The 16162-nt window shown below is 34.3% G+C and overlaps 1 protein-coding gene across 1 annotated transcript in view; it reads right to left on the bottom strand.

Annotated features, from left to right (window-relative positions):
* CEP120 (centrosomal protein 120) overlaps positions 1-16162 on the bottom strand; it is a 39369-nt gene that overhangs the window by 5735 nt on the left and 17472 nt on the right. The window contains exons 13-19 of the mRNA XM_005506691.4: positions 15357-15453; positions 15118-15270; positions 14343-14432; positions 13763-13855; positions 12020-12181; positions 8350-8472; positions 6814-6912 (exon numbers count right to left, since the gene is read on the bottom strand). Of these exons, the coding sequence (XP_005506748.2) occupies positions 6814-6912; positions 8350-8472; positions 12020-12181; positions 13763-13855; positions 14343-14432; positions 15118-15270; positions 15357-15453 (817 nt within the window). The remainder of the gene's footprint in view (positions 1-6813; positions 6913-8349; positions 8473-12019; positions 12182-13762; positions 13856-14342; positions 14433-15117; positions 15271-15356; positions 15454-16162) is intronic.

Below are 16162 nucleotides of genomic sequence, written 5' to 3'. Positions count from 1 at the left end.
TAAAATACTGCTGTTTTTCAGAAAAAAAAAAAAAGTTGAGATTAATAGGTTAAGAGAAACATGTAACCTAAAATTTCCAGTATGTTAAATCTCATTTGAAAAAGTTCTATTTTAGCCTCGGTAGAGCAGTTGTTGCCCTGTAGATGTAAAACAAGTCTAGAAATTTCCACTTGTTTGTCCCTACAGGTAAAGAATCCAGTAATTCAGTCTTGTAATTAGCTACTGTTCCTGATTACACTACAAGTCTAAACAAACTTCCTATACGTATCCCCATAGTAGATACAGCACATCCTGTGTATTCAAGTTCTGGTTTTGGAATTAATTTGTCTACTACAATCTGGTTTTGTATTATCCAAAAGAGGTAAGAATCTTGGAGACCACACAATAAATTATAAGAATGCAATTTACAAGCAAACTGTGTCACCTGTAGGAAAAAAAAAATCACTACTGTGGAGAATGAGGCTGACATCTTCCTCTTAGGTGATGTCAAAAATCCAGATCTTTAACAGAAGTGAGGACTTCTAAAAAGGAGAAAAAAAATGAGATAATGGCTGCTAGACTTGCTACCTACACTGATTTGCAGATACAATTAGCATCAGCCCAGTGCTTTTTTGTAGACTGTAAGAACAGTATTCATTTTGGAAAAAAGTCTCCTTGCTCTTGCAGTTCAGTTTATTCATGCTCTAATTGTCCCATTTTAGACTAGGACTAGTGGCATGGAAATCTGGGGCATTAATGTAAATTTGTCAAATTTTTTGTATCTCAGTAATTCTACAAAATAATTTTTTTTGAAGGTACATTGAGCAGACATCACCTAAAACCAAAATACTGGTAAATTAATGCAGAGCACAGTGTCTCTTATTACGAGCACAGCAAGATTTTATGTCAGCAGAAAATCACATCCCCACCTACTAATGAAACAGATTATAATCTAAGACAATACACACAAATCATCAAACAGCTGTGACTACATTGAATAGAAGTCCTTCATGCAGTCTTTCGGTCTGGGGAGTATTACTCAGATCTACATGGAAAGATTTTGCAAGTGTTCTTACAGTTGCAGTTTCAGAGGAAAGATAACTGTGAGGGGGCCACAAGAAGCATGTGGGACTACAAGTTTCGTGACAAGTTGACACATTACTAATTGAGGCAGGGCAGTTAATTGATCCGGAGGTTTCTGCTGTTCAGCAGCGTGCTCACAGTGGCAATATGATAGCAAAAAATGCATTTTAAACTCAAAGCAGTATACATAAGAAGTACATATACTGAAGGTTAATAGAACAAAGCCCAAAGCTCAATCAGACCTGGAAGAAGACAATATTCCTAGTGCTTTTCTACTGATCAGAAGGCTTCTCATTTAATACCTTGGTCCTTTATGCCCACACTGAATGAGTTAATTACAGAAACATCTTCAGTGATGTTTATTAAAACCAAGGCAAGGACAAAAGAGAAAATGATGCAAAAGCCAAGGAGAGGTATAGGAAAAGCAAGGCTTTCCTGAAGAATCCCTTGCTCCGTTCCTGTTCCTTTTGATGTTTTCCACTGGGAAAATTGTATTTAAAAAAATAAAAATCAGGGCCACTAGTGAACATGCTTGTTGCTTAGGATAATAGCCCTAGATTTGCATGGCAGTAAGTCTGCATAAAGAAAGTCCTAAATTCTCCTTTTCACCACAGAGAAGAAAAGCTTATCAGTACCTCAGTCCCCAGTACAATGTAGGACTTGCTTTCAGATAAATGTGAATAGAAATTTATCTTTATCACTAATATAACAGTGATGTAAACATGACAAATATTTGGCATTTCCTTGTTTGGGAGGGGTAGAGGGAAATGACAAGATTAATTTTAGCTCTGTAACAGTGAAAGTCAAGAATTTCTTTAGTGTGCCATGTCATTACCCTGAATAATGACATTTAAGCACAATTATATTAAGTTAATATTAAAACAAAACAAACCGAACCCCACACTTTCTGAAGCAAGACTTCCCCAGCATTCAGTTTAAGACAGTCCAACTTGGAAAAAAGACACAAAAGCAAGTGAGAATGGATTTTGCAGATTCATTTATGATGGATGCTGTGTGTTACTTAAGTTATACACTTTTTACTCAGTAATTTTCAAATGTCTTTCCCAACATCAGTCTTTTACTCCTTTAAAGGTCTGTCATAACAATTTGTAGGGTGCATAACAGCAAACTTGCTCTATACATGCAGCATTCATAGCAGAGCACCAGGAATCCATTTCCTAAAAATCCATCAAGACAAGAGGATGGCAAAGAATTTAAAACAGTTGTTTGGTAAGAAGTGAGGGATGCTGATTTTGAATTAATTTATATACAATTTTGTTACGATAGGTTGAGGGACCACAAACAGACTGTGTTTTGTTACAATGAGATAGAAGGAAGGATTTCTTATTCACAGTCATGAATGATAAACTGGTGTCACTGTATCAGACATTCAGTTATTAAACCCACTTTTCCCATCAGAGTTAAATAATTCATTGGGCAAACACTTTTGTTTTTTAAACCAGAGACAGAATGAAACTCTACTGTATAGTAGTACCTGAAATTTAGCAGAATTTACTGTGAGTTCTTCCAAAATGAAAAAACAATATTAATAAAGCACTTCCGCATATTTGTGGTACTAATCAATCAGTCCAACATTTCTAAAGCTACTTGTAAGATCTTCATTTCATGCTCAAACTTGAAAACTAATTTATATTTGAATACAAAGTTTGAACATAAATACTCACATGCTTAAAATTCTTAACCAAGGCTTTGCTTTACATTTCCAGAGATAATATGCTCCTATAATATATCCTGAAATAAGCAACATTCCAGATTAATTTCCAACTGCCTATTGTAGCCACTTAAGATGTTTTGAGAATTGTTAGAATTTTAAATTCTAAATTTTTAGAAATCTGCATTTTTAAGTTTCAGATAAGAGAACACTCCAGAATCATCAGCTGGTGGACTAAAGGCAACTTTAGGGATAGAAGGTAAGACCCATTATTTTTGCATCGCCACTATCAGCAATTATCCTACAGTAAGCAGCCAAAGATGAACCAAGAGTATCATGTGCAAACTACTTGGAAAACTACTTTTTCAAATATACTTGTAGTTGGCCCAGGTACCTTCTTCTCCACTACTTACTTAGCCCTGCTTGTCACACTATTACTTTTGCTCACTTTCTTTCCTCTTCCCCCCTTGGTAAAGCTTATCACCAATATTCCTGTCTCTAATTTGATATTTTGCCATCCTTCTGTTACATCTCCTTAAACAAAACAAAGCCAATCCAAACAAAGCTACACACCAGCTATAAGATAATTTACTTCAATGTTTTAGTACTTTTCTTCATCAGCTTGCATCTCTAATGTAGTGCTTGAGACATGGAATACTGTTCCAGGAGTTTGCATGGTAGGAACTTCAGTCATGTTTTGACAGCTACAGTACTACAGGACTATCATCATTAAACAAAAATTCACCAATAATAACAAAAACTTCAAAATTTCAATTATAATCAGATCATAAAAGAATCCCTGTATGTCACCAGGTGCTTTAGTTAAGAGGCTCTTCAATCAAGGAAGCACAATCTTTATTTTGCCGTGGCTGCCTATAAATCCAAAAGGGAGATGTAAACATACATACACTAGACTAAACAATGGCTAAATAGCAGCCACTATTCACTCTCCCACTCACACATACCATGCAAGTCTGTGGGAAAAACTTATGATTGAAGCTAAGGAACTCAAGTAAAGTTTTCTGAAAATAACCCAGAGCTGACAAGTCAGTAGGAGGGCCTGGATGGTTTCAAGACACAGTTTTTAACCAAGACTTGGACCTACAACTGTGGGGTTTTTTCCTTTTGTGCTTTTTTTTTTTTTTAACCAAAGATTTACATCCCATCCTTGTCTAAATTACTTACAAATTAATCAAATTAATTACTGAGTGGATAAGCAAGACACTGGACAAGACAGAGTGAATGTCAACCAGCCAATACAGTCTCTGTTTTAAACAAATGCAACAGTGCTGGTTTAATAGATCCGTAGGGCACAAACACATTAAAAAAAACTTACAAATTTATGTCTCCCAGAACACTAAATAATATACGCAGGTAAATTTAGAAAGTTTCAATTTATAGATTATAACACAGACAATCAATTGCTGAAAATTACACTTCTGCCAGCTTTGATTTTTGTTCTGATATGTTGTTTCTTGCACTCGGGAACTCAATTTAGGATCCAAGATCTCTGTAAGCATGCGTGCAATTTTGTGTAAATTGATTGTTCTCAGAAATAATGCTCACATACATCAAAACTATAGAAGTCTCATTTTTGTAGTATTGAGATCTCCCAATCAGAAAACTTTGAAAGGCAGTTCACTTGTTAACACTTTTGTCTTCCTAAAGCTGAATAATAAAGTATCAATAGAGACTTGCACTGAGTAACAAAGAGGGAAGAAAAGGTAGATACTTAAAGTCTATTTTCACTCAGCTTTGCAAACTGTGTTTGAATTCAATTAACTTCTGTTAAACAAAGGTAAGCATGTGCCCTCATTTTTTTGGTTACCACTGGCACTGTGATTAGCATTCAAAATCCTAGACATGGAGAAGTTTAGAGCATTTTCTATGGACAGTCCCATACTCCTCTATGTTATGTACTCCCTATCTCATACTCTACAAAATATAAAGCCATCACAGATGTGTGCTAAGAACTAGCTCCAAACTAAAAGGAAATTTTAATTAAGGAAACATTGACTTTTATGGCTGCAAATCAGAACAGCATTTTAGTAAATGCTTAGCCTGTAGATTATGCTTCTTTAATTCACAAATTGACTGTACTAGGTCACCTTTGAGTAATGGAAATCTCTGTTTAAACATTTTTTTGGCAATGGGCACAAAGCATTAGATCTCATTTCCAAGACTTACCAGCTGGGTTTTGTCATTAACATTTATTAACAATCTAAGATATGGCTTTCAGCGTCTAATCCTCACTACACAAATGTTTTGTATAGTTCTCTAGAGAGCTTTGGTGTGACAAATTACTGGCACAGATTACAGCCCTGTGGCTATTCACCAGAGGCAATGCAAAATTAACATGGTACTAATCCAACTTAAACAAGAAATCGGTCAAACTATGCACAATTGCACAAATGATCTGAACTAAAGCAAATCTAGAATTCCTGAAGCAACAGTTTCCAAATTTATATTTAAAACACAGTAAATGATTTTTGATCAGCTCTGCTTCAACTTTTATTTGGCTCTTTAAAGTCACTTAAATCCTTTATCAATTGCCTAAGTACAAGATGAAGCACAGGAGTACAAAAACCAGAAGAAACTACTTTGAAAGGGTTTGTTCTGTAGTAAAGTTTTACATAGGATAATTCACTGTAGAGGCCAGTTTTATGGCTCAGATTTTCAACAAGAGGGTCAGTTTAAACCATCTATACATGTTAATAAATTCAGATTGTGAGGTCTACGGTGATGAAGTTTATAATACAAATCTGATATTGATATCCACTAGTGTTAATCTGGCAGGTAACATTCTCTCATTCTAGAGGAATTTTTAAATATGGCAGTAAGGAAAATTATCCTGAACATTTCATGGCTGCTCAAGAAATCTTAATCAGAGGTAAGATTTCTATTTTTTCTCCTATCACCTTTCGAGCACAGATGTTTTAGAAATTCAAGATGAGAATTCATTACTACTTTTATTACTAGGCAAAAAAGGACAGATTTGAAGACAGCAAATAAAGACGAGTTTTTGATTATTAATAGTAATTACACAGCACATTCACTCTCTTGAAAGAGAAATATAGATTTAAAAAGGTAATTATCAATTAGAAGACGGTCAACTTAGCCTTTTACTCTCCAAAGACTCAGTTCACTACTAGCAGAAAGGAAGTAGAAACCATAATCCTTAGAAGACTTTTCCTCAAGCAGGAAGTAGGTGTGACTACAGGTAATAAAAACCTTTTACTAAACTTGAATTCTGAAGTTTTATGTCTGTGTCAAGGTTTGTTCAGCAACAGGGATTAACAGTTTACTAATTTGTTTGTCAAGGCCAATGGAAATGCTTTCATTCTTAACTATAGTTTAGCTAATGTTTGCCATAATTCAGGAAAGATAGGCAATGACAACACCCAGAGGCATATGGATTCAGAGGAAATAAAGGTGCCACGCCTGCAAGTTTCAAGAGAATACTTTCAACTCATATGTGTATGACTGTCTACACATATATACACACATGCACACATGCAGGAGCTCTGATAAAACACAGCAGGAGAAAAGCATGTCATGTTAGCATGAGGTTAGGATTTCAAAAAGCAGAATAAAGTTTCACTTTCAGTTTAAATTTTCAGGAAGTTTACTTTGTTCACAGCATTCAAACCTTAACCTCTTGTTTCTAAAAGCTAAGATCTGTTTCTCATCTCTATTCTTCATTCATTTAATAATAAAAATACAGAACAGTTAGGACTAACTGACCAAGACGGTTGGGACAGATGCAAAATATCTTCTGCGGAAGTGCCAACTGAGCATTATTGGTAAAGAGATTAATAAACTTTTTGTTTTTTTGAATCACACCTGCTTTTAGCTATGCCAGCCTTTGCAAACCTGAGCCTTGGTCTTTCCCAAGTTCAATGTCAAACTCAAACCAGCTTTGCTATTCTCATTTTTGTAGTAAGTGTAGCTCAAAGCTTTACTTTTGCAAAGACAAACACTAATAAAATGAAAACTGCCACTAATTAACAGCAATTACAAGTAGCTTCCACCACTACATTAACTTAGTTGTCTCATACGACTAAAGAAAACATGCATACCTGTTTTAACCTTGCAAGTTCTTTCAAAGCCCTTGTCCATTGTTGTTTGTAGTGGAGCTTTGACTTGGTAGCTGACTCTAACTTTCTTTCAAGTTCAACCTAAAAGCAATTAAAATCATATCAGCTGAAGCAATAACAGCAGTAATAATAACTGAAAGATATATATATACAAAGGGTCTGGTTTAAGAAATGTGTTTATGTAGCACAGCATACAACATCATCCAAAGCTGTCATATAAGATAACATAAATATTATGGCACATGAACATTTTCTTGTTTAAAATATAGCCTTATTTTTATTGGATAGTCATCTATACAAAAAGAAAAAGATAAGTTTTTAGCACTAAATCTGCTGACATAACCTTTAAATTTAAGATTCTCAAATTAGCAACTCCTTTCCCCCCCCCCCTTTTTTTTTTTCAAAGCAAGATTATAAACACTAATTTAACAGAAACACTGATGGATAAATCTTGCCTTTAAAAGGTGTGTAGATTTTTTCTTTCCTGAAGCTGATGGAAGATATGTGCTACACTATTTCGCAGAAATAGACAGTTGTTCAAATCATTCTTTTAAAACTGTATCTGGTCTGAGTCTTTGATCTTACTATCGACATAAATATTTTTTAAAAATGTTACACACTAAAAATACATTGCATTCTGTGCAAAAAAAAAATCAGTATTAAAAGGCAAATGAAAATGGTTATGAAGCACACAGAACACAGTAAGCATTCTTAATAACTCAGAGGCAGTGATGTTTTCTTTTAATCAGATAAAAAAATATTTACTATTACATTTGTGGAGATCTTAAAGCACAGACTTTTTTAAAATGTAACAAAAATAAAAAAATATTTAGGCTAAGAGTTTTAAAAGTCTGTAGAAACAGAAGCATATTTTGAATTATTTGCTTGCATTATTAGAAGCTATTCAAGCATACAGTAACATGCAGACAGTATTTCATGCCAAGATGACTGGTTCATGTTTTTCCAGCTTATTCAGTCAATAATTTGCCTCATGTCTCACAATAATTCTGAACGTTAAATGTCCATATCTGTGGTTTTAATTAAGCAAAATATCCTCCACAGAAGGCACATACTATTTGTAAGAAATGAACTTATGACAGTGATTTCATCCCAATGATAAGAACACAATCTCTTTTCAGAAATATTTCATAAAAAACCCAAACAAAGCAGATAATGGAATACCAGTCTAAATCAATCCTCACAAAAAAATCCTCATCTTTATTTAGCTCTATAAACAGAATGCTCATAGTTCTCAGGATAAGTCAAGGTGGAAGCAATTTAAAGATATAGGTTAGGTTTCTCCCCGCATAAGCCTCTAACATTTCTGCTTACTCTATAAAAATAAGCCTACTGTTGGCCTTATTTGTGTCTGAATATTTGAAGTCTGAAGAAATTGTTGAAAAAAGTAAAACAAAGTGGAGAAATTAACCAGTTTATCATGCAATGTTATTCTACAACTTCTGTATCAGTGAACAGACAATTGTAACAGTTTTCAAAGACTAGAAAAATCCAAGATACCTTTTCTAAAGTGAGAAGATTTATTTCCGACTGTAGCTGGATTTCTGGTTTACTACTTTGCTGTTCTTTGTATTGTTGGAACTCCTTCTCCAAAGTTTTATGTTTAGTTTCTGCTTCATAAAGCTACATTAAAGATAGAGATATAATGCAAGTTAGCAGAAAAACCCATTCACAGACAAGGAATTAGGTTATGGAACTTCAGTTACTCTTTAGTCCCTGGAACAAACATCTTACTGTCAATTATCTGATATAGAACAGACACTGAAAACTACACATTTGGAATTAATGATTTCTTGATGATGGCATACAGCAATGTTTTAATAGGAGAAATTTTAAAGAGAATCATTGCTCAGTACTGGAAAGAAAAAACAAGTTTGCCCTCATATACAGAAGATCGAGATTTATAAACATTACTGTTCACATTTCTAAAATGACTTGCAGAAGAAACCCAGAAAACAAAACTATTTAAATTTACACACATCTTTTAAACAAAGCCAACAGTTTTATATACTACATGAATTTTTTTTACTTACTCAGTTTTACCAGCATAACTTATTTAGGAATGTCTGGAAGAGGAAACTACTAATACTTTGTACAGCCAAATAATGATTTAGAAGAAAGGCTGAAGTAGAAAGACTTCAGTGACTAATGACTTAATGCTATGTACCTCTGCCCTCACTGTGTAATTTCATCGTTTCATGAAGATTTTATAATGAAAGCTTTGCTTTTCCTCTTAAAACGGGTAATTTGAAAACCAATGCCAATACATAGTTTCTTTGTAGCAAAGTATTTAAGTAAATCAAATGTTTAACAGGATCTTTTCATCATACCATATGAAAATACTACAAATTTCTAATAAGATATTTTCTAAGAGTAACATATGTTCTGCTTCTATTAAATATTATTCAACTATAAATACCATAATACACCTATGGAACTCATGCATTCCATCACAGAATATGATCCCAAATGTTCCACTTGTATTTATGTCCAACTAGTTAATGCAAGTATTTCCATGTATTGTATCCAGCAGTTTATAATACTGGATGAAAATGCTTCAGATAATTAACTTATGTTTCAAAGCCCACAACTTCTTCTATCAGTACATAAATATTTTAATTATTTGGATCTCCTAATTGGGTCACCTTTATTTTTGTTCCAAAATTTTGCTTTTTACAAATATTGTTTTTAAAGAACTGATGTAAGAAAGCAAACACCATACTAAGGAGCCATACAAAAACACAACTCACTTTTCGCATATAACCGCAATAGCCAACTTAGACAAACGACATGACACTATTGTCCATCACCTTTCAATTTTTACCCATTTCTTTTTAAAGCAGACATACAGACACGATGCCAAAGACAGTAACTAACTACTTTAGCTATGAAAAATGCCAGGCCTCTCTAGAACTTCTACAATCATGTTTAATTTCTTGTTTGGTTCTGAAAACACTTTCAAAAATTGAATTTCTCATGAGACCTCAGGTTGTGGACTGTTAGGGAACCACATATATAATACAAATAAAGCACAGCTTCCTTATTCAGGAAGTAAGAGTGATATTCTTTGAGGTGGATGCTTCAAGGGTCTTGTCTTGCACATAGTCTGGCTTACCTCCAGACAGGTTAGACATTTAGAGAATTCTACAATTCAAGAGTGAAAGTAGTGTATGGACACATCATCTTAAAAGGTAAGGAATAAATTAAAAGATATTGTTTAGAACTATTGTAATTTACTCCTGTTAAAGAACAAAAACAACAAAACACATACACAAACCAAAACCAACCAAACACCCACACCCAAAAAGGTAAAAAAAAAAGAGGTCCATCAGAACTAGTAGAAACAGAAATTTTCTGCTTGTGGACATTACCAAGGGAACCATGCTACGGCAAGGCTCCTCAGCAAACAAACAAAACCCTGCCCAGCAACGCAAGAGAAAAAAAGCTTGTCTTGTGCAGAATAGGGAGCAATGATCACCTCATATTGAAGCACGAGATTCACAATAGCAGGAACAACAGAGAGAAAGACAGCTAGGATAATCAGCTGGAATAATGGCCTTCATACAAAGCAAAACAAAATATAGCAGGGCTTGTGTTTGGAGGAGGGACTATGACAGACACCTGAGCAATCAGGAATGGCATGCAGCACAGGTACTAAAGGATTCTTCACAATTACTAAGCAACAAGCTTAAAATGAACAAGAGTTTTTAAACATACAACAAAACTGAATCTCAGAACTCACTGACACAGGATGTTGCAATGTTAGAAATAGAAATACTTTTCAAAAGGGATCAGATGAGTTCATGAAGAATGCTTTCACTAATGCCTAGTAAATATGAAATGCTTCCTCTGGTTAAGCATATATGTAACTCCTCATGATATTAGTGGATATACCAAAACTGTTTTCCTCATTGTTTAACTTTATCTTCTTGCCCCCTAAATGCAACCATTGCTGCAACAGAATGTGGAGCTAACCAGATCATTGGTCTGATACAATATGTCTGCTTTGAATACAAAAAATCTAGCTAACAAGAGGGAGTCAAAAGAATGAATTTGAAAGATGACTCCTATGTGGTGGCATTGGGTTTTCTGAGCCTGAAGAACTATTGGTTATTTTGTCTGAACCAGTACAAAACTGGTAGCTTCCCCACATGTACAACACAGAAGTGATCCACTTACTACTTTGAAGTGGATTGCATTCTGCAGTTTGAAACTGCTAATCTCAATGATTGTTCAGTAGAATATCCAAGATTTGCAGCACTTTTTGTATTAGCTATATTTAAAAAGTACTGTAATCAACATATGCTGACATGAAAAGTAGGTTAATACCAGTATTTAACATTGAACTAATAACCCACAATACCCTAGTATGACTCTTCCTAATACAAAAATATGCATTTGGCTGATACAGTTCTTCAACAGTCAGAGCTGTTTTGGGATTATTACTATCAGATATCAGAAATGAAACACACCGAAGTAATTCATCTACATAAACCAAGTACTTTGAAAAACATTCACACATTAAGATGTAATTTACTTAACAACAAATGAAATCTCTAATATTGTAACTGCTCAAAAAAGCTACTACTAACTTTTAAAATTTTACAGTATGTTTTAACAGTCAAGAAAAATAGCTAGACTAACCTTGTCATTAGTGCAAAAGCTAGCTTACAAAACGAAAGTTGAAATTTTCTCAGTTTATTGAAACTACTACTTTCAGAATAGAATATCACAATAACAAGATAATTCCTCCCCCACCCCAATAAAGATACAAAAATACCCTTTTGTAATTGAAAGAATAAAACAAGCTGCATAGGCAAGCTACCTAAATATTTTGCTATATGTTAATTGCTAACAACTCATTAAGTTACTGAAATACATACTGCTGTTCAGGTTCTATATGTAGTGTATACTTGTAATTGCAGATTGATTTTCAGTGTTAAAAAAATAATATATTACCACTGCATTGAAAATTGGCCCTACTACTGAGCAAGACTGACAGAGATGGATCCCAGCAGGTAGCCCACTGAACCACAGAGATAAAATGTTTATTACAAAGTTGCCAGAATAGACTTGCCTCAAACTCATTGCTCAATTTAGTATACTAATTTTTAAAAAATGCTTACTTCAATAAGTAAATAATTGAGGCAGAACATTTAAGTGTACTTACCTGCTGCTGTAAGTGAAGCTTGCCTTCTTCCAGCTGTTTGATTTTTGACCTTTCTAGCTCAACCTGGTGTGCACATTCTTCTCTGGCTCGCCGCACAGAATCCTGTAGCTCCTGCAGATTTCGTTCATGCTCTGCTTGCAACTCCTTCTTTACTCTTTGAAGCTTAAAAATGAGACATTTATATTAAACCATAGGTGCAAAAGCTTTATTCTAAGAGCCTTTCTTACAGCTGTTACTACTGTTCATGACAGAAAAAAAATTGTTATATATATGTTTGCCATGTACTCTTTTATTGCCTTTCACTTTAACTAATGACCTGAAAACCACTGTATTTTGGCTACAAATATAGCCTTCCTTGACTAACGTAAAAATGTCAATCTGTATCTCAACTGTCCTTTCTTATATGGGAGTGATAAAGGCAATATATCCACCTTTCTACCACAAATGAAAATCTAAATATACCCCTTTACTGCAGAAACAGTGAAGTCACAGCTACAGCCAAGATGTCTTATGATCTACAAGACTGCATTCTTCAAACTGAGCATATTGAAAGAATTTCTGATTGAACTAAACAGGAACACAAGTCCTTGACATACTCAAACTTTTTAGAAAGACTTCACTGGCCCAGATAACTGCTAGCTGAACAGAAACTTCCCCCAACAGCCCATTTCTCAAACTGTGTAATTGCAAAATGAATCCTACATCATTTTGTCTAGACACTTTTGGAATCCACTGATTTTTGTTATCTCTAAACCCTGAAGTCAGTATGTCGCTAAATTTACAGAAAGTTTTTGAGACAAACATGTATGAGAGTCAAAATAAATACTTTTACTCAGACTGAAATGCATTTGGCCAAACTTAATCACCAGATGTTTTGCATAGATGTTAAAGGTAAAGTCAGACACTATTTGCAGCACAAACTGCATCTTGAGTGGTACAGACAGCCTGAGCACAGACCAAGACACAGGCTCAACCAGTCCCTGTGTTGGGAACTTTCTTAACTTTTTTCACAACCACAGGAGGAACCAATGTGATAAAAAGATTAATCTGAGCTGTTGCACTGCTAAATCACTGTGAGATTTAATGCTCACTCTAATGTATTGAATTCGTTCCAAAGTACAAAAATGGGCAGTTTATGTTCTCTTTTCATACAACTAGCTTCCCTGAGGAGCCACACCCCACTTCCTCATCTTGAGGGTGTTCAGCGAGTCCTAGAAACAGTGGTACCTACTAGTTTCTCCTACATCTTCTTTGGCCCTGTCACCTTAAAAAAAACAAAAACAAAAACGAAAAACTCTACCAAATTGCTGGATAACAAAACCTGTACATCTGCAGTCTTCCCTCTGCAATCCTTGTCACCTCCTATTTCAACAGTTAATCTAGTAATTACTGTTTGAAGTAAGGCATTCTTGTAAACAAGTACAGTGTTCACCTGACAGCACTAAACTTAAAACGGAGATATGCTAGTGTTATATAAATGTCTACACCAATACTAGTTCTGTTAAGAATAGAACATGTACAGTTCTGTAATTTTAGTAACCTATTTAAAAGTTCACTGAATTTGTATTTCAGCAAAAAAGTATAGCTGTAATGAAACTTAGCTTAAATTCTTAGTGCTCCTCTATGTACCACTATGGATTAAGTTATTTCAGTTCTTACACACAGGTCGAAACTGTCTCTATGAAATCTCAAACCTTAGAAACAGCATGAGTTATTTCTGTGTTTAAAATGACCACTTTTTACCTCTGATTCAGCATTAAAAAGCTGTCTTTCTCGCTTATCCAGATCTCTCAGAGTTTTCTGAAGTTGTTCTTCCAAAACAGTATATTCTGTTACCTAAAAGAACAAAGGCTTGGGTTTCTCTTGAAACAGAAATAATGTTTTAGGCAGGCAAAGAATTTACTCTTGCAATTGTATAAAATACTGACAATTTTTGTTTGGAACTTGACATATAAAACAAAACTCCAGCTCTTAATGAAGAATTAATGATGGAGAGCCTTTCTTTCTAGCATAATGAAGACTTAACAGGTTACCATGCACAGCTGGGCTGTAGAAGTGCTTTTTGACTAAGCAAATGAAAGACAAAGTTAAAAAGCTATCAAAGACAGCAAACTAATTTAAAGGATTTCTAACAAGTACTCCAGGATTAAAGGCTACTTTTATTTTTTTTGTACTGCTTTAGACTAGATATATGCACACCAGCAGGTGTGAAGACTAACCACAGGCCCCTTGTTCTATTTAATAGTTATATCACTATAAAATTTGAAAAATACTTCATAAGATTTATAATGAGATTTTCAGCAAGTGTAAGAATGAGTTTTACCTTTTTCTGCACTAATGCTTCTCTCTCTCTATCTCTTTTCTTCCATTCTTCCGCAAGTGCTTGCATATGAGCCATTTCCTTCTTTTTAAGCTTAAAAAAAAAAACCCAAACCAAAAAAACAAACAAAAAACCCAAACCAGAAAACCAAATCAATATTGTTGGAAGTGCAACTTTAAAGGAGAGAACACTGGCAGAACTAAGTCTTGAAGCAAAATAATTAAAAACTAAGTATTGTACACTGATTCATATAACTCAAGCTAAGAATCTGACAGTGAAAGAAATGTCTTACCCTTGAGCACAAAATGAAAAGGTAGCCCAAGTTTGAGAAAAATATTGTAACAAGTAAATACAAGATTCTCAGTATCTCTTGAAAAGAAGCATGCAACTCTACAAACACTTAACATGACTTCAACAGTAGAATGACTCCAAGAGTAGAAACAGTAACGGATTTTGACTGAAAATAAATGCAGTGTCAATATTTAACATCAATAATCTGAACCTCAAGTATCAACTGTTCTTCATTAAAAGTAAGGAGAAATTATGGAGTATTCTGTATTTCACTACTTCAGTCACCGTACAGAAAAGAATTAAACTTGTTAAACTTATTTCATAAGAGTATGGAGGATATTTGTGTACATCTGAAGTTTCAATATTCTATATGAGTAAAATTTAGTTTGAAACACTGGCAAAGTTTAAGAACAATGCAGTTAATATTTCTCTGATCAACTCAGCTGGTAGTCACGCAGTTTAGAAAACAGACAGAAAGACTAAAAACCTGATTTTCAAAAATGTCCTCCTGCATTTCCTTCCACATTTCTAACTCCAATGCTGCTTTGTATTCAAGAGTTTCTCGAGGTTCTGGATGGTTTTCTGGGGCACAACGAGGCTGAATGGGAGGGACATGCCGTTGTTGACCAGCACCTGCACACTGATACAATAACAGTAGATTTTTAACAGGAAATGTAACTTTTCACAGTGTTCAAAGGAAAAGGGTAAGATTTATGTAACATTTACTTGAGAAGAATCTGACACCAGAACTTCTTGCATTTTCACAAGCCCATAGTCTTCCAAAGTGATAGCATATGAAAGCTCTGCTACTCTGTTGCCTGACCTATAAACAGCAACAGAATTTTATTTTAATGAAAACAGTCTTAAAAACAAAGAAAGTAAAATGTAAGACACACACGAAACAGCAAAGTTGAAGTTTAAAAAGCTTCCATGTAAGTTCAGACACTAACAGCTGACTACGCAAGAGCCCAAACATGTTCTCCCATGTATAATGTTTTAACTTAGGGATTGATTTACACATCTACAATAATTTTTCTGACTTTAACACATAACTTGTCATTGGGAAGCTATTTAACTAACAGCTTGCTATAAATCAACATGTATCTGTAACAAGAGAATGTTAAAGTTGTACCTACAGTTTTAAATCTTTTTAACAAATATCTGTTGAATGCAGGTATTGCTGCTGACTTTGTTCTAAGATACACCATGAACTTCATTAGTCTTGCTTTTCTAAATGTTAAGAGTAACTTTCCAGTTATCCACAGTATAAGAAGTCACTTACAATATCATGTGTGGTAAGCCATCCTTAGATTACAAAAAAACCCCACAGCTCAGAGAACCGACAGCTTTAATTCCACTAGAAGTTAAACATCTACCTGCTCTTGTACAGTGAAAAAACGGCTAGATAACAAATACTTTAATAAATTCATTTGAAATTAGTTGCAGTTTCTGCTTAAGTAGAAGAGTTTGTCTCTGCCTGTCTCATCTGTAGTAAGTAAAGGTAGTTTTCTGCACAAAAAGATATCAAGACA

This window comes from Columba livia, chromosome Z (genome assembly GCF_036013475.1).
Source record: "Columba livia isolate bColLiv1 breed racing homer chromosome Z, bColLiv1.pat.W.v2, whole genome shotgun sequence".
Lineage (NCBI taxonomy): Eukaryota > Metazoa > Chordata > Aves > Columbiformes > Columbidae > Columba > Columba livia.
The sequence above is the reverse complement of the archived record's forward strand: the minus strand, read 5'-3'. Positions and strand labels throughout refer to the sequence as shown.